Source organism: Cantharellus anzutake, assembly GCF_015039405.1.
Source record: "Cantharellus anzutake strain C23 chromosome Unknown EI90scaffold_7, whole genome shotgun sequence".
NCBI lineage: Eukaryota > Fungi > Basidiomycota > Agaricomycetes > Cantharellales > Hydnaceae > Cantharellus > Cantharellus anzutake.
The window spans coordinates 1,138,089-1,160,347 of NW_024066957.1; the positions used below are offsets into that span (position 1 = coordinate 1,138,089).

At 46.4% G+C, this 22,259-nt stretch overlaps 2 protein-coding genes across 2 annotated transcripts; one reads left to right on the forward strand and one right to left on the reverse strand.

Annotated features, from left to right (window-relative positions):
• Positions 1-17,089: 17,089 nt before the first annotated feature.
• On the reverse strand, positions 17,090-17,482 carry EI90DRAFT_3013124 (uncharacterized protein; the record flags this gene model as incomplete). The annotated part of the gene is made up of 1 exon (XM_039056631.1): positions 17,090-17,482. One exon carries the CDS (start codon positions 17,480-17,482, stop codon positions 17,090-17,092), a length of 393 nt encoding a protein of 130 aa, XP_038920926.1.
• A 4,279-nt stretch (positions 17,483-21,761) lies between these two features.
• Positions 21,762-22,025, forward strand: EI90DRAFT_2908389 (uncharacterized protein; the record flags this gene model as incomplete). The annotated part of the gene is made up of 1 exon (XM_039054322.1): positions 21,762-22,025. One exon carries the CDS (start codon positions 21,762-21,764, stop codon positions 22,023-22,025), a length of 264 nt encoding a protein of 87 aa, XP_038920927.1.
• Positions 22,026-22,259: the final 234 nt, after the last annotated feature.

Here is a 22,259-nt window from a genome sequence, read left to right on the forward strand (position 1 = left end):
CTATCCATCTTCTGACAGTCTGCCAGACTCTAACAATATTCCCAGTCTCTGACAGCATTCCAGATCTCTGACAGTATTCCGACTCCGACAATAATCCAGTCTCTGACAGCTGATTTGCTTACTGACCGTGTTTTGGTTGCCAAATATATAATTGTTCACTGTCTAAACAACAATAAACACCCCCCAACGATCTCACCTGACATATAGATCATCTATGGATAAAATTTTATATTGACTTTACTATAATTTCTAGTCAATATTACACCTAGATATACCACTTTTCAGTAGGATGTGATCCTGATAATTTACTGAAGAAAAACTACTAATAAAATAATTCCACAATAAATGTTCCTCAATACAGGAGTGACCAAACTGCTCTTTCTATCGCTTAGAGTGCGTGCTAGTTGTCTAGCAGGTTCAGGATTGCTCACTTTTCTCCTGTGGTGTGATAACCAAATATTACTGAGTGTCAAAAACCCTGAACGAGGGGTAAAGTGCATGAGTCCGAATGCAGGTGGGGCTCAACTAGAGGGGATCTGAGAGCTCTGGTAGTGAACCGAAGCTTCTCCAGGAAGCCCAAGTCTGCTGGGTGGTACAAGAGGCTCTAAGAAGGACATGGCCTCAGTGACTCGGAGGGAGCACTGTGCCTCCATTACATCTCAGTTAGTCCTTTTATTTCATGTGTCTGAGGTATCTTGTAGGAGGAGGTCGGGATTCACTCATAGAGGGACTTGGGGTAACTTTTAGTCGAGATTAGAACTGAGGTACAAAGAGATCTAATCTACAGGTATATATAGAGGGAGGAAGAGAAGGACTTTAGTCAAAGTCTGAGTGATACTGACAAACACCGAAAGGTGTCAGGGGATGACTCCTGGGTCCCCATGACCCTCCCCTATGGTCCACAGCCTGTAGTGTAACCAGCCCTGTCCAGGGCACAACCTACTGTGGGTCAGAGATGATATATAAAAGAGAGGCAAGTATATACAACTTGCCTACTGTGGGTCAGAGATGAGAAGGAAGTTAACTTCTCATCTTCCCACAGTGGCCACAATACATCGAAAACTTCCGGAGATATCCGGAAGTCACATGAGACCCGAGACCCGAGGTCCGGGCCATCCGGCCACACTGAGCATCCGGCACAGGGCGCACACGGGGAGTGCAACAGCCGGGTGCAGTCACGGGTGCGGGTGCAAGTGCGGGTGTGGATGCGGTATGGGCTAGGTCAGGGTGTATGCCCTGACAAAAGGTCCCAAACAATATCCTTAATGGGGAACCGGGGTGTCAGGTCAAGGAGGGTGGAGTAGAAGGCCGGAGGATGAATGGGAATGAGAAATGGGTAAGGGGAAGTTAGCTGACTGAATGGAAAGAAGACAACAGTTGTACTACAAATGGAAGGTGACTAATTTATGATGATGTGAGTGGGATCACTGGAGGATGCGGTTAGCTCCGAAGCTGGAGTTACATATCCAAAGGATGTTGGGTGACTCCACTAAATGAAATGGGAGGAGGAATGGTTTAGAGGTATGTCACACGATGGGAGATCCATCAGGAGGTTGGAGCAAATCCAGAGTCTCTGAATGTTCCATCTCAGGGCCAAGCTTCTGGGATGGGAGTGGCCAAGGTTGAGTGTGCCAAGATCCAGGCCAGAGCTGAGACAATTGGGGAGTGAGGTGATGTTGGGGAGTGGGGGGGTATGGTGTAGGGGATGATGAGGTTGTTAGGAAGGTGTAGTGAGGTGGGAGAGTGTGGGGGGTCAGGATTCCAGGATATGACACTGAGAGATTATTCAATTAAGAAGTCCCTCCACTAAATTCTCACTAATTCTCACTATGATACTTTTGTCCAGCTGTGTCTAACTGACCCTAACTCACACTAAGAGTGATGTGTTAGTTTTATATTAGCTAACAACTTTTATCTTTTGGAGCAAATGAACCAACTACTGGTGAGGAGAATTAAACTTATATTTCTACCTGAGGTTTGAGAGGGGGCAGAAGCAGTGGCCTTTTAGAGACCTCTCTACTCCCATGCCTCACACTAATTACATGTGCTACATTTGTATTAATAATTCTAGAATGATAAAGGGGCTTGGTGTCAGGAACGTGTTGGACGTGTATCCGGATGATCCGCAAGGTGTGTGAAGTTGTCTGGGCTCGTAAAGTTGGAGGGGTGGGACTCCAGCTTCAGCGACTCAGGTGGAGCGCTGTGCTTTGTTCTTACGTTGTTGTCCCAATTTCAGACAGAAGCCTTATGATGAGGAGAGGAGACTGGGGGGGAAATCCAAGTCGATATATGAACTGAGGTACATCCGCTGTAACCTACATGCATAATAAACACAAGTAACTAAATAGGACCGGCCCAGAAGGAGTGGTGGATCAAGTGTGATATTAATGAATGGAGAAATAGACAGATGGTTAATGTCGGCAAACCTTGCCAATAAGGAAACAAAGAGTGAAAAAAGGGGAAACAATAGCCTGCAAGCGAACAAAAGAGAAAAAGGCCATGCAGTGAAGGGGAGAACGAAGGAAGGTCAGTTGGGAGGTTCAAATGAGACCACCACCAAGCTGTTCCCTGGTTCTTTAGTTAGGATGGGGAAGTGTACTAGTAATATTTGTTGTAATTATAGTACCAATCCAAGTGTTTTGGCTGTTCCTTTATTGAAATTTCTTAATTTGTCTAGGTGTAATTCTGTGTAGCGTTGTTTAATTTGGAATTTTAACTTGAATTAAACCTTCTACTTGGTGAAGTTTCAAAGATTTTACTCAGTTAATGGATTCGGATTGTGTCTGGAGTGTCCCTTGAGTTTGTTTTATTTTATTGCTTGTTTTAACAGTAGCAAAATAACTGTTTTGTGTTTACACTTTGAAATCTGGAGTGTTAACCAGCTCTCCTGTTGAAATATCTACTTAATATTTCTCTCCCTAATTGCTGCCTTTTACTACAGTGGCAATCTTAACTGTATATCACTTTTTCGTGCTGGAGTGACAACCAGAAATGCTTGAGAAAAATAATACTCTATTTTCTTACTTCTCTGAGGGGGGCAAAAAGGGTCTCCCTTTTATACTCCTTGGGTCGCCTTCCTTTTTCATGCTCTACCTCGTATTTACAGGATTTATTTACAGTGTATTTTTCTCAAACTGAATAAAAAATGAAAATTTCACACTATAGTTCTACTGTGCTTTGCTGCATTGAACTGCAGCTCTACTGTGGTCAGACTGCACCTAGAATTCCTTATTGTCCTTCCTCACCTAAACTGTTTTAATAGTTAATTAGAACTTGACTGCGCTGCATTTGTCGCAGTTTCCTATTTCAAATTCCTCATGTTTACCATTAAATTCGCTATGACTCAGTGATTCTGAATTCAAACTTCGCATTACCATGCGTACGGCTGCACTGAGACCTTCAGCTGATTTATTCCATTTTTATCCAGCAACATTTAGTTAAAATGAGACTTGAAATGGTAAATGAGTGAATTATTCAGGTTTAGAACTGAAAGAAAAAGTTGCTAGTAGTCAAGAATTACTCAAACGAATGTATTATAGCTCTCCACTTCATTAGAATATCATTCCCTAAAATTCCCGCCATGGTCCATCGTAGTTTAGTGGTTTTTGTGGATTTCGTTCATCTTCCCTGATTCCCCTTTGTATTATCATATCCTAATCCTCCATATGTATTGTTCATTATAGTAGGTCGTCCTCGAAGATATCATATTTTATTTAGGGCTCTGGACCTCTTGAAGCTGTCTTCCCATGGGTTTTCAGGTTTCTAACTTCATGTCCTTGTATCTCATTCACTTCTGGATGGTTTTTCACGTTCTTGGTATCATAAATTTTCATTTATTCCCACCTTTCCAATGGTACTAAAGTTGTGTTCTATTTCCTGGTATTCGTCGAGTTAGCAAAAGTTCACATGCACATTCGGTAATCATGTGCATCGTTCCCATAGTTGTTTGTATGCGGGCACTGTTTCTGTTTAATTGTTTGGGATTTATGGTATGCGTGGGTGTTTATATCCTTCATATGGGCTTCCATGATTTATTTCAGATTTTTCCCTCATGATCTAAGGTTGTTTTGCACTTTCCATGCTTTGTTTTGACTGGGCTCTTCCTTATTGGTCTTTGTGATCTGCCGAAGTGCGGATCTTGGTTCTGACGGCTGGTTCCCTTTGCATTGCCACCCTCACGTTGTAGGCAGGCACAGCCGGTACCACATAAACAAACCGAATATCGCGATTTCCCCATCCCTGCACATCCCCACTTCACGAAACACATCACATACACCATCCCCACCCTTCCATGATTTTTTCCTATTTTTCCAGACACATTCCCAGTCCCCACAGACCAAATTCCCACGCCCACCCAGCAGCGTGGCCACACTCAGACTGGATTTCACTTATCTCAGCAACCACTGCACCGATTTGGACGATATTGGTACCGTTGGAAACGCGTCATTTAGGAGTATTAGGATCCATGATTAGCGGGAGTTCATTGGCGATGGATAGAGTTGGGTATTTTTTTGGCTGGAAATCATTTATTGCTTTATTGTTTTCTTGATTATTGTTTTCCCTTCTTTTTTCCGATATTGTTTGTTGCCCATATGATCCACCTAAGCACATGAGGCACATCGGATATTTTTATCATTTTTATTTGATCATTTCTCATGTATACCTGTACATGAGGATGTATCTACTTTTCCCCTTGGATTAGAAACCACTGAGTTTGCCCCTCCCAAGCTAGTAGGGAGTAGTACGACATAGAAGACGACCAAGAAGCCTCTAGATTAGTCCTTGCCTTAGTGTCACCCAGAGAGGTGGGGTAAGAGATTGATTAGAGTACACCACGCACCGTAACACACCGGACCATACCATATCACCATTACCATTACCCCTTTTTCCTGACCTGTTGGATACCAATCCAGTCCCTGTCCTTTCCTGTTTTCCTAGTGGGTTAGATCCCAAGCCCGCTTACAATGTGTCATTAAACATGATGCGGATTTCTATATTCCCATCATTGGTATAACTTCACAACGGCTGGACTGTTTGGGCTGAAAATTTGCATAACTATAGTTCCCTATTTTTCATAATTTCCGTGTAAGTTTCGTTGTATATTTTAATTATGGATCCTTCGTAAACATTGTCTTTTTCCTGAGTCCGGACTTTTGATGTCACTGTTCCCGTTATTGGATATCTCATTAATGCATGATCCTTTTATTATGAAAATTTGGGTGGATTAAGATTAGATCCCTTCCTTTCTAATGGGCTATCAAGCTCGTCTCGGTCGTTACTGGTTGTTCTTTGCGCTTGCTTTTGAAACGTTGTCCTTGTTTTCTGGGGGTTTCAGTCATATCTCCATCATTTATGGGTAGTTGTCCCTGTAATTACTTTCATTGAGTCCGTTTGGGAGACATCTACATTTCCAATTATAAACACGACTTTGAATTTTGCATTAGTTCCTGAGGAATCCTTGTTCTGTGGTACTTCCATCCTCAGCTATGTGTGTGGATGTGGGAAAGTAGTTTCGGTGGAGGTTCTCTGGCTGTCATATCCGTGCATACCCAATCCCGACCCGACTCCTGGACCTCCTTCTTCACCACCTCTGGAGTCCTGCCCTACTGCTGTCCATTCCAATATTCACCTTCGGTCCTGACACCACACCTCCTCTCACCCCCCATGCCACCTCCACTCCTCCATCCCCCTCCTGTCCTATCTCCATCTGCTCCAATACTCACCTCAGACCAAACACCACCCCTCTCACCACCCTACTACTACTCCTCCCACTCCTCCGCTTCCTCCCCACCACACCTCCACCCTTCCATCATCCTCCTACTCTTCTCCCATCCGCTCCAATACTCACCTTCGGACCTGACACCTTTCCTCTCCTCCACACCTTTCCCCCTTCCCCCTTCCTCTCTCTTCCCTCTGGCCCTCTTCCATCGACCCCCGCCAAGTTACAACCTTCTGCTGCTGTCCCGTACTTTGTACTTGGACACCGCTCATACCTTTGCTCTGAGCCTCCATCATAGCTCCTACCTTGGACTTTGACTCTGCCTCGGCCTTAGTCCATTGCATTGGTGACCTCATACTACGTAAACACCATTGCCAATATTCCTCGGACTTTCAACCCTGCCTCCATAACCTCTGTAAGCTCTGCAACCTCCAAGCTCCACAGATCACCTTTGGCACTTTCGCTGCTTGTAATGTATCTCTTGCATTTTCCCCTCATCCCTATTTGGACTGCTGCTTCTTCCCATTCTAGCCAGTTAGTCATCAATCCCACTTCCCCTTATCCTCCTGCCCCTCTGGGCTTTGCCCTCCTTACCTCCTTTTGGACGTACCACAGGTTCTGCCTTATGACCTTCGGTACTGCTCCGTTTCTGTCATCCCTTTGTTCCTGTTTGGATCCCTTCATCCCAATTCGGATCCCCTTTGTTTCCTCATGCTTTCGCCCTCCCCATTATGCATATATATCAGTGCTTGTACATACTCATTTTAGGCTTAGTCTAAAATCGACCTGAAATGCCCCCTAGAGACTTCCTGCTTGCCTCCTATGAAATTAAGGACCAAATGGACAAACAGCAATGGCACAGCGCTCCGCTTGAGTCGCTGAGGCCAAGGTCCCTCCTTGCTAAGTCTCCGGTTCCCCTCCGGAATTGTCCGCCCTTGCCCAGTTCTAACACTGGCTGCTTTTATAGTCAAATATTGGTCAATTGTCCTAATTCTTGGTTTAATATTTGCTTTAAATTCCCCCAAGAATTCCATCTCGTTGATGCTAAGCTTGAAGTATTTTTGCTAATTTTCTTTCTTCCATTTTATCGTATGTAGTCATAATAATTCGTAAAATCTCGTCAAAATTTGTTAAAATTCAGGTCCTTCTATTTTCTCATATCTACTTATCATATGGGGTTTTGTGATTTATCTGGCATATTTCCATAATGGGTTTACATAGTGTGACCGTTATTTCTCCTACACTGGCCATCTGGCAGGCCGTCTGGCTGGCAGGTGGACAACAATGAACCACTCAAATGGGCAACCTTGGTTGGAAGGTACATGCGTGGGGGAGGAAGTGCAGATGAGGGTGACAGGTGGATGGATGGATGGACAGATGATGATGGTAGCGGGTGGGACAGGCCAAGTGGCACTAGGACGTGTTGACAGAAGTGACAGATATGCCAGATCTGTCAGAGACCAGGTTGAGACAAAGGAGTGTCTCCATGGTGGAGGGCTTTGGCCTCAGCGACTTATGCCAGGAGTGCTGTGCCAAGTAACATGTCTGTGCCCTAACTTTACTAAACTGGCAACCAGAACTGAAGGGGGGTAAACTCTAGTCAATTTTATTACTGAGGTGTAACCTATGTACAAGTTGAGTATATATAGTTACAACGAGGGTGGGCCTGCAAATGGTGGAGCCGAGCAGAGTGGAGCTAACGGGGTTAGACATTAGCCGATTGAATATTACCAACAAGTCAGGTTACAGGGTTAACAGAATGGCAGGCGATAACCCAGAAACGGAAAGGAGGGATAGGCCTGAAGGTGGGCTTGCAGGGCAAGCGAATGTATTGCCCAGTGGAGGTGGGAGTGCGCTAGCGGACGTCGGAGCTGTCTGGAAGCCTTCGGGGCTCTGTACTTAGGGAGGCATAGGTAATAAATTGAAAGGAGGGGGTGGTGACCATCGAGGGGTACCGAGGGGATTGTGGAATATGGGAGCTCCAAGGTTAGTTAAGAAGGAGTGGAGGTAGACCGGAGGGATCAGAGGGATTGGAGGGAGTGGAAGTCGATGGCCAGGGATGGATATGACAGGGTCATGACACTTGGGCTGTATGGACTCAGGACATGACTCAGCAATAAGTAATTCAGTTCTTTGTCTTTCGGGCTGATCTCAGTGGGGCCTTTCAGTGCTAAAGTTATGCTTTACACCACCTTAATTACGAACGCTTATCTTTAGAAATGACTCAGCTATAAAGGAACTTTCTAGACTGTTCTCTAATTCACCCCTTTTTGTGAAGCCACATCATTACCAATGTTCTAGAGCCTTCCCAATTAATTAAAGATCTGTGGACTTCTGAATCACTTTATGCTTATGATCTGAGATCCAGATCATTAATCATTCCTTTGTTCCGATTTATTTGAGCTTAAAATCAAAAGGTTTTGATGAATCATGGGAAAATATACAAGATCTAGTGTTTTAGCATTTTCTCCTCTTCTGATGTGATCAAAAAAGTGTCCGTCCGCGCCGGGGGATACTCTGCCATATGGTATTTGGTCTGCCAGACTTCCAGGCATCAATATATTTTCCTTGAGTCACATTACTTTTTGTAAGAATTAGCAAATAAATATATATGAATTATAAGGTGTTTCGCCGTTTGAGCTATATCTCTGTCAGTTTTGAAGCTTTTAGAATAAAACAAAACCGTGGATAAAGTTAAGAAACAGTCATTCCAGATAATAAAATGATTACAGTCAAAGGTTTTCTGGTTCCCGAGATATTCACATTTCTTTCCCAATGTTCCCTCTTATTCTGGCTATTTTCTTGTTGTAGGGATATATTCTTTGAATATTACATTTTCCTACACCTATGCCAGGTTCTAGGCATGCTTGTTGTAGCTTAACTCTCATGCTACATGGGTGCGGATAATTACAATGAGCTTCTAATGTGCATTCAGACCATGAGATCTGTTAAACATTTGAACTGTGTGAGGTCTCAGTGGGGTTGCTCAGCACACAAGGCCATAAGTGATATGATGGTATGTATTTTATGGTGTGTGTAAGTGGTTAACGGAAGTTCCCGCTTACCCATGTGACTTTATGTACATTGTAATTACATATGGCTTGGGGTTTGGGGCTATTGCCCTGACATTCTCCCCCCTTGCATTGCATATGTGATGCATACATGTGTTAGAACTGGGCGAGGGCAGATGATTCTGGAGGGGAACTGGAGACTTAGCAAGGAGGGACCTTGGCCTCAGCGACTCATGCAGAGTGCTGTGCCATTGCTGTTTGTCCATTTGGTCCTTAATTTCATAGGCATTGAGCAGGAAGTCTCTAGGGGGCATTTCAGGTCGATTTTAGACTGAAGGTCCAAAACAAGTATGTACAAGCACCTGTATATAATAGGGAGACGAAAGCACAAGGGAAACAAAGGGGGTCTGAATCGGAACGAAGGCGTCTGAATGGGAACAAAGGGATGACAGAAGGGGAGTGGTACTGAAGGTCATAGGTCAGAACCTGTGGTACATCCAAAAGGAGATAGGGAGGGCGAAGCCCAGAGGGGCAGGAGGATGAGGTGAAGTGGGGATGATGACTAACTGGCTAGAATGGGAAGAAGCAGCAGTCCAAATAAGGATGAGGGGAAAGTGTGAAAGATACATTACAAGCAGCGAAAGTGCTGGGTATGGTCCATGGAGCTCGGAGCTTATGGAGGTGGGGTTGAAAGTCCAAGGAATGTTGGAAATGGTGTTTACATAGTATGAGGTCACCAATGCAATGGACTTAAGCCAAGGTGGAGTCAACATCTGGGGTCGGAACTATGATGGAATCTCGGAGCAAAGGTATGAGCAGTGTCTGAGTATGGGGTGCGGGACAGTGGTGGAAGGTCGTAACTTCCCAGAGGTTTCGCGGAAGAGGGTCAGAGGGAGGAGAGAGAAGAAAGGAGTGGGGTGAGGAGTGGAGGAGAGGAAAGGTGTCAGGTCCAAAGGCGAGTATCAGAGCGGATGGGAGAAGGGTAGGAAAGTGACGTGTCAAAAACCCGGATCGTAGGGGAAAATGTGTGAGTCCGAATGCAGGCAGGGCTCAACTAGAGGGGATCCAAGAGCTCCAGTAGTGAACCAAAGCTCCTCCAGGAAGCCTGGGTCTGCAGGGTGTTACAAGAGGCTCTAAGAAGGATGCAGCCTCAGCGACTCAGAAAGGAGCACTGTGCCTCCGTTATGTCTTTGTTAGTCCTTAATTTCAGAGGTCTGAGGTATCTTGTAAGAGGGAGACATGAATCACTAATAGGGGGAACTTCAAGTATGTTTTTAGTCGAGATTAGAACTAGAGTACAATGGGTTCTAATCTACTGGTATATATAAGAGGGGGGAGGAGAAGGACTTTAGTCAAAGTCCAAGTGATACTGACAGGTACCGAAAGATACCGAAAGGTTCCGAACAATATCCTTAATGGGGAACCGAGGTGTTGGGTCAAGGAGGGCAGAGTAGAAGGCTGGAAGATGAAATGGGGATGGGTAAGGTGAAGTTAGCTGACTGAATTGCAAGAAGACATCAGTTGTGCTATAAGTGGAAGATGATTAGAGTGGGATCACCAGGGGATAAGGGTAGCTCTGAAGCTGGAGTTACATATCTGAGAAATGTTGGGTGGCTCCACTAAATGAAATGAACAGGGGAAGGGTTTAGAAGTATATAACAAGACGTTGGGAATCTGTCAGGAGGTCTGAGCAGATCCCGGAGGTTCCGAATGCTCCCACTCAGGGCCGAGCTTCCGGGGTGGAGATGGCCAAGGGTGAATGTGCCGAAGTCCAGGCCGGAGCTGTGACAGTTGGGATGGAAGGTGATGTTGGGAAGTGGGGAGATATGGTGTAGGGGATGATGAGGTTGTTAGGAAGGTGTAGTGGGGTGGGAGCGTACGGGGTTGGGATTCCGGGATGTGACAATACCCATGTATCACTGTTCACTTCAAAGTGATGGCCTCACACTCATTCACTCCTTCAATTTCTCTTGCCAACATGCACAAATCACCCACTTTAAAGTGGCAATAACAAAACACTCATTGATAATTCAAATTCAATGTAATTTCCTCTTTTTCTTTTTCTTTTTTTTCTTCCTCTTTAACCATGTTGTCATATCCATACATACCCAATCCTGATTCAACTCCCAGACTCCCATCTTCACCACCTCTGGAGTCCTACCCTACTGCCATCCATTCTGATACTCACCTTCGGACCTGACACCACTCCTCCTCTCACTTCTCCTCCTACTCCTCACGACACCCCCACCCTTCCATCATGTCATATCCTGGAATCCCGACCCCGTGCTCTCCCACCACACCACACCTTCCTAACAACTTCACCATCCCCTACACCATAACCCCCCACTCCCCAAGTCACCTTCCTTCCTAACTGTCTAAGCTCTGGCCTGGTTGCGGCACACTGAACCTTGGCCACTCCCGTCCCGGAAGCTCAGTCCTGAGTCGGAACATTTGGAGACTCCGGATTTGCTCTGATCTCCCAATGGATCTCCAACATCCTGTGACATACCCCTAAACCATTCCCCCACCCATTTCATTTATTGGAGTCACCCAACATCCTTCAGATATGTAACTCCGCCTTCGGAGCTACCTGCATCCTTTGGTGACCCCACTCATGTCAGCACTTATTAGTCACCTTCCATTTATAGCACAACTATCTTCTTCTTCCATTCAGTCGGCTAACCCCCTCTTACCCATTTCTCGTTCCCATTCATCCTCCAGCCTCTTACTCCACCCTCCTTGACCCAACACCTTGGTTCCCCACTAAGGATATCATTCAGGACCTTTCAGTACCTCTCGGTATCATTTGGCACCTTTCGGTGTTTTCTATTATCATTCGGACTTTGACTAAAGTCCTTCCCATTCCTCCTTATAAATACCTGTAGATTAGAACCTGTAGTTTTCCCTAGTTCTAATCTCAACTAAAATGTTACCCAAGTCCCTCTGAGTGAATCCCGACCCCTTTCTACAAGATACCTCAGACACCTGAAATACAAGGACTAACTGAGACGTAATGGAGGCACAGCGCTCCTGTCATATCCATCCCCGGCCATCGACTTCCGATCCCTCCGTTCCAACTCCGCTCCTCCCTCACTAACCTCGGAGCCCCCGTATTCTGCAATCCTCTCGGCGCCCCTCGATGGTCACCACCCCCTCATTTCAATTTATTACCTATGCCTCCCTAAGTACAGAGCCCCGAAGACTTCCGGACAGCTCTGACGTCCGCCAGCGCACCCCCGCCTCCGCTGGGCAATACACTCGCCTGCCCTGCAGAGCCCACCTTCGGGCCTATCCCTCCTTTCCGTTTCTGGGTTATCGCCTGCCTTTCTGCTAACCCCGTTGTAGGAATATAAAAGTTACAACACTAAAACAACCAGAAACCATCACAGAAAATTGGATAAAAATCATACAACCTCCACGGATCAGAAATAAAAATAGGAATAAAATCATAACTCAACAAAATGAATTGAAATAAAATATCGGAAAAATAATGAAGAACAGAGTCGATGGATTGAGTATCTACGCGAACTTTCAAGTCTAGGGATTAAAAGATGGTTCAGAAAATGAAGAAAAACAGCAAATAAACTCACATGAAAACAAAAACAAGGTTTCCTGTATCAAATAAAATATTAGAAATTCGTGGTAACGTGGGAAAATAGTTTTACGAACGTACGAAACGAATGACAAAGAGAAATCGGAAGGAAATCAAGGCATTCATATAATGAAAAATGGTCGGGTACGAGGAAAAGATGAAAGAATTGGAAATATTTATATGAGGAAAATAGGGAAAAATATGAATCTTTGTCGGTCTTAAAGAGTTGAAGTATAGGTCTGTGTTCGAAAAGATTTCATGTTAAAATCTGAAGAATTGAGGGAGAAACGGATTTGACAAGATTAAAACACACTTGCAGAGAAGACTGGCTCAAACATCCTGAGTTTGTGGTTAAAACGGATGAGCTAGAAATGCGAAACTAAAGAGTTCGGGTCCAGGAACGAGGCATAATTTATCCAGAATTAATTGTAAGAAAATGGATGAGCTAATGCCAAAGCAATCTGGAGAACCTCAAAATTAAATCTTGAAAAATTCATATCTTCATAAATAATCCTCGTAGTTTACTGTTGTTTATACCGACGGAAAGCTACACCCTTAAGCTAACAAATAACCCCATGACATGTGACTTAGAATAAAGTGAGTAAACAAGGGTAAACAAGGTCATGATGGGTGTTAGGCAATGCAATTGGCTAATTCCCACACCAAAACTTCCAGAAAGTTCTAGAAGCAGAATGGGATGCTGATCGCTTACATAAGAGGATTGCTAAGCTCAATATAAGATTACTCAGCAATGTAAATAGTAAAGTGACATGTGAAAACAGAGCCCTTAGGAAAGGTATAAAAGACCGCATTTTCTGGTCTGACCCCTCTTCCTTCTTTACTCCTCTCCCCTACGTGCTCTGGCTCATAGGTCATAAGGTGTCCTAATAAAAATTAAGTTTTATTAGTATAAGTGTGCAGTTCAGATCACATCTGAGTAAAAGTGATCAACCCTCAGTAAAAAGTTAAGGAGAAGTTAAGAAATAGTGACGTTGAGTCAAGTCGGTTGGAGTCACTCCGAGTTAAAAGTGACAAGACAGAGGTGAAACGACTGAAAATAGTAGGTCTATAGCGTGATTTTCGTGTGGAACAATCAGGTAGACAAGTGAATTGAACCCTGAGAATTTCATACACACACAAATAATCAGTAACACATACAAATATCAATACACAAAGCAACCAAAACGCTACAGTGGTTGAGTTAAAGTACCAATACTAACATATAAGTATCAGAAGAAAGAACAGCCTTTTATAGGATTTCTGTTCTCCTCCTTCACCGTGAACCGACTCGTCGGTAATATTCAGTCGGCTAATGGTTAAACCCCGTTAGCTCCGCTCCGTTCGGCTCCGCCAATTGCGGAACCGTCTCCGCGGTAACCATATATATATCCCACTTGTACATAGGTTACGCCCCAGTAGAAAAATCAACTAGAGTTACCCCCCTAGGTTCTAATTGCCAGTCAGTAAGTTAGGGCACGGACGTTGCAAGAGGGCTAGCGGCTCTCTATGCCGACTAAGCTCGTGGGGCCAAACTCTCCTAAAACTTCACTTCTTGACGCTACGCTCTCGATCCTTAAACTCCGTGTGGGTTCTCCGGGATTCCGCAAGGTCCGGGCTCAACTAATCTACTACCCACTCGTTGTGGGCTAGACAGTTGCCCTTATTCCTACTGTTGGATTCCACACACTCACTCCAACTCTAGCGCGTCCTAGCACCTTAGAGAAAATGGGGGAGGGGAGAACTTCTATTCCAGAATCCGGTATGTACAGGATATAAGGAACAATTATTTTTAGAATAATTGATGGGAAATATTGGTACCATATGGCACCTGCATACCTTATTAGGCAAAATAATAAAAAAGGGTAACAGTAACAATAAAAGAATATCAATCAATATCTGAAATGATGGCAAAATATGAAAATAAAAGAAAATAAGCGATTTCTCAGCGGATTTGCGGAATTAAGAGCCTAAATTGGAAATGTAGCCGGAGATAACTCTCACGCAGCCAATGAGCATTTTTACCAATTTATTAGACGCCGTGGGAACGAGTGAGGCTGGAATTCTGGGTTGCCGCTTGAGATTCCCACGCCCGCACATGCCCGTGCCTAACTTGCCCAACATAGAACTCTGTCAATTCTCCACCGATTGGGACGTTCTTGATATCGTCAGAATCGTACGAATTAGGACTATTTTTATATGTCAAATCCGTATCGAGTTGTCGCATGAATGGAAGGGGTTTTCTGAATGGTGGAAGCGGGTATCCGAGCCGGCTCTGTGCGTGGGCGATTATCCCGCCTACAACGTGTCACTAGGCACAGCGCTCTTGGCAGAAGTCACTGAGGCCAAAGCCCTCCGTTACGGAGACATTCTTTCGTCTCGAGTCTGGTCTCTGACAGCTCCCTCCAAGTTGCTGAGGCCACGTCCTTCTTAGAGCCTCTTGTACCACCCAGCAGAAACAGGCTTCCTGGAGGAGCTTTGGTTCACTACTGGAGCTCTTGGATCCCCTCTAGTTGAGCCCCGCCTGCATTTGGACTCATGCATTTTCCCCTATGATCCGGGTTTTTGACACAGTGTCAGGGATCAGGAATGACCCTGGACCCTATGCCAGCTGCACATATGCATGTGAGAAGTATGCCAGCAATTCCCATCTACTCCGCTTACCTAAGCCCCGGTGGCCCGGATCATCTCCGGGATTGTTCTGGAACATTCTATGATCATGTGATTCTATCGGCAATCTGTTTGGTTTCCCTATTGCCAGACTCTACATGTATATAGCTGACTCTAAGATGGGGACATTCCTTTCCCCCAGCTTTAATCACAACTAGGTTATTGGAGCAACCTGTGCAAGCATGCATGTCCCCTGACAGGCAGCTTCAGCCTGTTCGTACCATTGTACAAATGCTTTTCCACTCACACTTGTCCACCAAGCATATGTAGCATCATGCGCCACTTCTGACCCTGCTATTCTCCTCATGGGGAAGTTGGGGTCGATTGTTACATCGATGGGAGCTTCGACTTTGCCAAACTTGCTGAGTTCAGTGGTCTCGTATAATATGTGGACACTTCCCTGCAGGGTAGCTTGCCCATAGGGTGCTGAGGTACTCAGCAGCCCACTGCCTCTGGCAGTGGTCCCCACTTGGGGGTCTGCCATCGGTTGCCCACCACTCTCCCTCTTCTCCTCAACATGGGTTTGCCCTCCTGAGGGCAGGTGCAAGTTTGCTAAGGTTGTTGAGTTCGCGAGTGATATTGCGATAATCAGTGGTTGCCTTACACTCCCAGTCCATTAAAGTACGCTGTATTTATCAATGGGGGGGTAAAAGGCTGGGCAAGCCTTTGCCCCCTTGCATGTAGGTTAAATACATTATTGTATGTACATGTGATAGTTGCGGCTTGGGACCGCATGGTAGAATGAAGGGTTCGGGAATAGAAGTGTTGTGTTGGGTACAAACCTGATGTGATAAATAAAGAATGAATAGGGTAGGCCGCAAGTATGCGGCCTATATCCCTTACACTCTCCTCCCTTGCGATTGTCAGAGACCAGACTTGAGATGAAGGAATGTCTCCGTAACGGAGGGCTTTGGCCTCAGCGACTTCTGCCAAGAGCGCTGTGCCTAGTGACACGTCCGTGCCCTAACTTACTGACTGGCACTTAGAACCTAGGGGGGTAACTCTAGTTGATTTATCTGCTGGGGCGTAACCTATGTACAAGTGATGTATATATATGGTTACAGCGGAGACGGTTCCGCAATTGGCGGAGCCGAACGGAGCGGAGCTAACGGGGTTAAGACATTAGCCGACTGAATATTACTGACGAGTCGGTTCGCGGGGTTAGCGGAAAGGCAGGCGTTAACCCAGAAACGGAAAGGAGGGATAGGCCCGAAGGTGGGCTCTGCAGGGCAGGCGAGTGTATTGCCCAGCGGAGGCAGGAGTGTGCTAGCGGACGTCGGAGCTGTCCGGAAGTCTTCGGGGCTCCGTACTTAGGGAGGCGTAGGTAATAAATTGAAATGAGGGGGTGGTGACCATCGAGGGGTACCGAGAGGTTTGCAGAATATGGGGGCTCCGAGGTTGGTGAGGGGGGAGCGGAGTTAGAACGGAGGGATCGGAGAGTCCGGAAGTCGATGGCCGGGGATGGATATGACAGCGATATTAATATCGCACAGGCAGGTATAACAAGAAAGTTGTCAAGAAATTAATATAAGGTGGGGAATGGCGATTGAGCCATTCCCCTCAAAATTTTACAAGAATTATTCAAGAAAGAATAAAAACGATAGCTGTTAGGCCTTGACAAAACCGTTATTATGACAGTTTCAGGATTAAGTGAAAGTAGAGGCTGTTAGGCCTCCACAGATCCGTTGTTTCGACAGATCCAGAAATTACTGCAAGGTAGAGGCTGTTAGGCCTCCACGGGTCTGTTGTTTCAACAGACCAAAGAAAAGATATAAAGCAGAGGCCATTAGGCCTCCACTGACCTGCTGTTTCAGTGGATCAGAGGAAATAAGGAAGTGAAGGCTGTCAAGCCTTCACACAACTGTTGTTATGACAGTCCAGAGAATGGAGTGGAGAACATAGTAAAGCAAAGGCTGTTAGGCCTTTGCAGAACCATTGTTACGATGGTCCCAGAGCAGAAAACAAAACAAAGAAAAATGATGAATGAGGCTGTTAGGCCTCAGTGGTATGAATGATGCACCAGAGTGGATGATAGAACGGGGGGGTGATTAACCCCTCCGTGTTAAATGAGGCACATATACCTTGATGAAGAGAAGGTAATTAAACCTTCTTGGAGGAAGGGCCAGTGGCAGCCGATACGGCAGCACTAGAAAGGTCTGAAGGACCAGCAACAGCGGCCTCGGTCTCAGACCAGATCGCAGCAGGGAAACGACGTTCAGGAAGAGGAGCAGCCTCGTTGACTGACCCTGTAGTCGCCTCACCATCACTCTTCATATCCTCGTCCTCGTTGGGGATAGGCAGTGGGGTGGGAGGTTGCACAGCGGTGGGTAGATGGCCATAGTTACCATCCATTAGTTGAGAGAGTGAAACCCATGTCTTTTGTGGAGGCACAGGTGGAGCTGGTTCAGGCATGAAGTGCCCTGACTGCGATGGAGGGGGAGGAGGTATGGGGTAGTTGCCCACATGCAGTTTCGAGAATTTGAAGGCAGTCATCTTGGCCACCCTATGGGCCCCTGCCTTGTTGGAGGGATGATGCCTCCACAACGACAGCAGGATGTACTTCATCCCTGCCTCGTTGAGAATCTCGGGAGTCCTTTGGACATACCCATACCTCTTGTTGATGTCATCCATGGAAGGATTCCTTCTGCCCTCGAATTTCAGCTCAAAGTAATGAGCATGAAGGTCGCAAACATCACCTGGGGCATCATTGATAACCCCAGCCACCCCAACCTGCTGGTCGATCCACTTGAGGTTGACCAAGAATTTAAACCTGTTCACTGTATTCAGGAACGGGAGTACGAAGTTGTCCCATTGCCATTGACAATGGCCTATTTCAGTGGTGATGAGCCACCTCTGGCCACTAACGGTAACTCCATGTACAAAGTCGTTGGTGTGAAAGGAACCCGGGATGGGTATGTTTCTCCACATCCCAGGAGAAGGAGAGCAATTCTGGCTAGGAACCATGAATATTCGAGTGGTAGGAGGGGGTGACACAGTGCCTGCTCTTTTCCCAACTTGAGATTGGATGTATTAGATTGGACCCTACAGCTCACCATTGGGTCAGCAATGGGTACTTGAGGATGGGCCAGTTTGACTGGTCCAGGTTGTGGATGAGAGTTGTCATCTACATGGTGTGCCCTCTCAATGGGGGCATTCTGGGTATGCATTTCTGTGTGAGGGATTTTTCGAGGGCATGATGCCTCATCTTCCTTGCAAACTTTTTCATATGACTTGAGGTCCCTTTCCAGCAAGTCGCACTTTTGTTGGAGGAAATCCCGGTGTAATGAGACTTCCTGCAACTCGCTGGTGAGACGCTGGTTCTCAAGCTTGATGTTAAAGAGTTCCTCATGGAGCCCTCCATTTTCTTCTTGGATAGGTCGAGTCCCTTCTCGAGACTGCAACAGTTTGTTGTCAAGATGTCAAACATGGGTGTTTGCATCCATAAGGAGTTCAGTCAGGAAAGACCCTGACATTGTAGCATGTGGCTGGTGAGCTGCTTCAGGAGTGGGTGCTCCACAAGGGAGGGAAGGGTGGTAACCCCAGAGATTGGGGTTAAAGTATGGCAATGGCGGCACTTGTCCTGGCACCATCAAGTCCGCAAAAAATTGTGGGCCCATTGTCTGATGGTCAGACACAGTGTAAGCTGCAGTAGCTTGCACATCCATCACAGGGGAAGGACACCCCAATACTGTTGGTATTGGGTTAGGATTAGGGATATTGGAGATGCTGGGGGCCTCAGCACCCGGTGTCAAACATTGTCTAAAGTGGGACCCATGGTCTCAGTGTCCATGGGGGTGGTGTTTGATCATGGGCTTTGCCCATGGTCGTCATTGGGTGGCATTTCTCTCCTGAAGTTATCTTGCACTTGCTCAGACATGATGGGGGAAAAGAAGAAGGATGAAGTTTTGTCCATGGGAACAATGTTCATACCCCGGAGGCAAAACCCAAATATGGCAACTAGCACCATAATTGTCCTTCATTAGGTTGTAGGATGTCAGGGTTCAGCACCCTGCCTTAGGGTGCCCCGGACTCCCCACCTACTTTACCCCCTTTTATTCTTTGACTGTTGCCTCATTGTTGCCTTTGTGTGTTGTGTACACGCGCATGCACGGGATAGCGTGGGAACTTTCTGAGCGAGCAGCTCGCCCAGAATGTTCCCACGGGTCACAGCCACAGTCGCCCAGAACGTTCCCATGCTTACTGGGCACTGCCACCTGGATGTTCCCTCCGGGTCACACTACACAACTCTAGGAGCTGTATAGTTGTGGGCATGTGACCCATTCCTTTATATAGCAACCATGCGGGGAGATGAGACCTTTACCCTTCTTCTCATCTCATGCCCTGCATAGGCAAGTGTATATATTATCTTTCCTTTTACTATACATCTCATGCCCCGCATAGTGTGAGGACAGGCCAGATGGGGGTTGAGGTCAGGGAGCCTCCGAGTCCGAGGCCGGGCCCTGACATAGGACTATTCCCAAGCGGGTAGTCCATCAGGGGCATGTAGGACAGGGCACTTTATTAGCCCCTCATGTGGGAATAGAAGGAAATTTGCTTTCCTTATTCAAATTTTCTACTGCATCGACTCCATGTAATAATAGGTAGTCATCTAATGCAGCCAATTTGTCGCAATTGTTAGAACTGGGCGAGGGCAGACAATTCTGGAGGGGAACCGGAGACTTAGCAAGGAGGGACCTTGGCCTCAGCGACTCAAGTGGAGCGCTGTGCCATTGCTGTTTGTCCATTTGGTCCTTAATTTCACAGTAGGCGAGCAGGAAGTCTTTTCAGGTCGATTTTAGACTAAGCCTAAAACGAGTATGTACAAGCACCAATATATATAATGGAGGGGCAAAAGCACAAGGAAACAAAGGAGATCCAAATCGGAATGAAGGCATCTGAACGGGAACAAAGGGATGACAGAAGCAGAGCGGTACCGAAGGTCATAAGGCAGAACCTGTGATACATCAGAAAGGAGGTAAGGAGGGCAAGGCCCAGAGGGGCAGGAGGATGAGGAGAAGTGGGGATGATGACTAACTGGCTAGAATGGGAAGAAGCAGCAGTCCAAATAGGGATGAGGGGAAAACGCGAGAAATACATTACAAGCGGCGAAAGTGCTGAAGATGATCCGTGAAGCTCGGAGGTTGTGGAGCTTATGGAGGTTATGGAGGCGGGGTCGAAAGTCCGAGGAATATTGGCAATGGTGTTTACATAGTATGAGGTCACCAATGCAATGGACTAAGACCGAGGTGGAGTCAAAGTCCGAGGTAGGGACTATGATGGAGGCTCGGAGCAAAGGTACGAGCGGTGTCCGAGTATGAAGTACGGGACAACGGTGGAAGGTCGTAACTTGGCGGGGGGTTGGCGGGAGAGGACCAGAGGGAAGAGAGAGGAGAGAGGGAAGAGGGAAGGAGTGGCAGATGGGAGAGTTGTCAGGTCCGAAGGTGAGTATCGGAGCGGACGGGAGAAGAGTAGGAGGATGATGGAAGGGTGGGGGTGTTTGTAAGGAGGGAGCGGAGGAGTAGGAGGAGGAGTAGGAGGAGGAGTAGTAGGAGGGTGGCGAGAGGGGTGGTGTTCGATCCGAAGTGGGTATTGGAGCGGACGGAGATAGGACAGGAGAGTGAAGGAGGAGTAGAGGTGGCATGGGAGGTGAAAGGAGGTGTGGTGCCAGGACCGAAGATGAATATTGGAACAGACAGCGGTAAGGTAGGACTCTGGAGGTGGTGAAGGAGGAGGTCCGGGAGTTGGGTCAGGATTGGGTATGCATGGATATGACAGCAATGAGTGAGAGGCTTTCATGTGAGATCCCCCAGGCCCCATTTGATATGGAACCACAGGCTACCACCAGTGTCCCAGGAATGATCCAGGATTTCCTGGACCTGATATTCCCATTTGGGATCTTCACCAAAGTCGTAGAAGACTTGGGCAGCCTGACCTGGGAATAGCAATGAGTCGTTTGGCTCGTGTGGGGCCAAGCAAGAAACATGAAACTTGGGGTGAATACCCCTATTGAGAAGCTCTGGAGGGAGCTTGAGTGTATAATTAGATGAATCCTCAAATGCTTCGAGGATCTCATACGGCCCAATGTATTTGGGGAGGAGTTTCTTTGCTCTTCCCTTAGGCAGGTTGAGGTCCTTTGTTGCCAAGTAGGTGAAGTCGCTGTGAGGTCTCAGTGGGTAGCTCAGCACACAGAGCTGTAAGTGATACAATGGTGTGTATTTTATGGTGGTGTGTAAGCAGTTAACTGGAGGTTACCGCTTACCCATGTGACTTTAATTACATGTGGCTCAGGGTTCGGGGCTATTGCCCTGACATTCTCCCCCCTTGCATTGCATTTGTGACGCATACAAGGTTAATGATGAAGAGAATAAAATTTAAGAAATGAGTTACATTGAGTTTGAAATTATCAATAGGGTGGTTCACAGTTGAGTAAATTCGTCTAAAGTGAACCTAAAGTGAAATTTCTGAAGTGAACAAAAGTTTGGGCAAACTGGATCTAAAGTGTGACTTTAGATCTTTTTCAACTTGGGGCTCAAGAGCCCCAATTCATGTAAAGTCACTCACCTCAACTGCCTCTAGACTCGGCTTTACTCCCCAGTAAGTCCATGAACCATGAGAAGTCAAGTACTGTACAGTTTCTCAGCTCAGGTCACCTGCCCTCGCTGTCCACATTCCCATCACATACTACTGCATCGGACTGTTGATGCCACCAAAATGAAAGAACCTTGCAGAGGGTGTTACTCCATCTCAGCCACAGCCTGGCTGCCATCCACGCATGCCCAGGGATGGTGAGGCTGATGCCACACTGACCATTGTCAAGGCCGAGGCTAAGTCAGAATCAAGGCCTCCGAAAATCCACTGGGATTCCAATGAACACTGGACTTACCGCTTGATTGATTACCTCTCAAATAACTTGGATGTTCGACTGAAGATGTTCAGTGACTCAGTAAAGGATGCAAAGAAGCAGTCTCGTAAAAAAGTGAGTATTCCGACATTTCACAGACAGCTTATTGTTCACCGTTACCTAGGTTGTTGGTAGCAAGCCTAAGGTTGAGTATTATCGTGAAATAGCCAAGGCAGTTTTTGATGTTGAGGGCGAGGGTGAGTGTGCAGTGTACTGAATGGAGCCTGAACGTTATGCAACATCTGTTATGGGTCGGATTACCTAGTAAGTCATCTCACAGTGCCTGCTTCGGGTCATCTGATGGTTCCTCAACTATAGTTTACAAAAGACATATACTGCATGTTGCAAGATGCTGAGGAGTACTGGTGA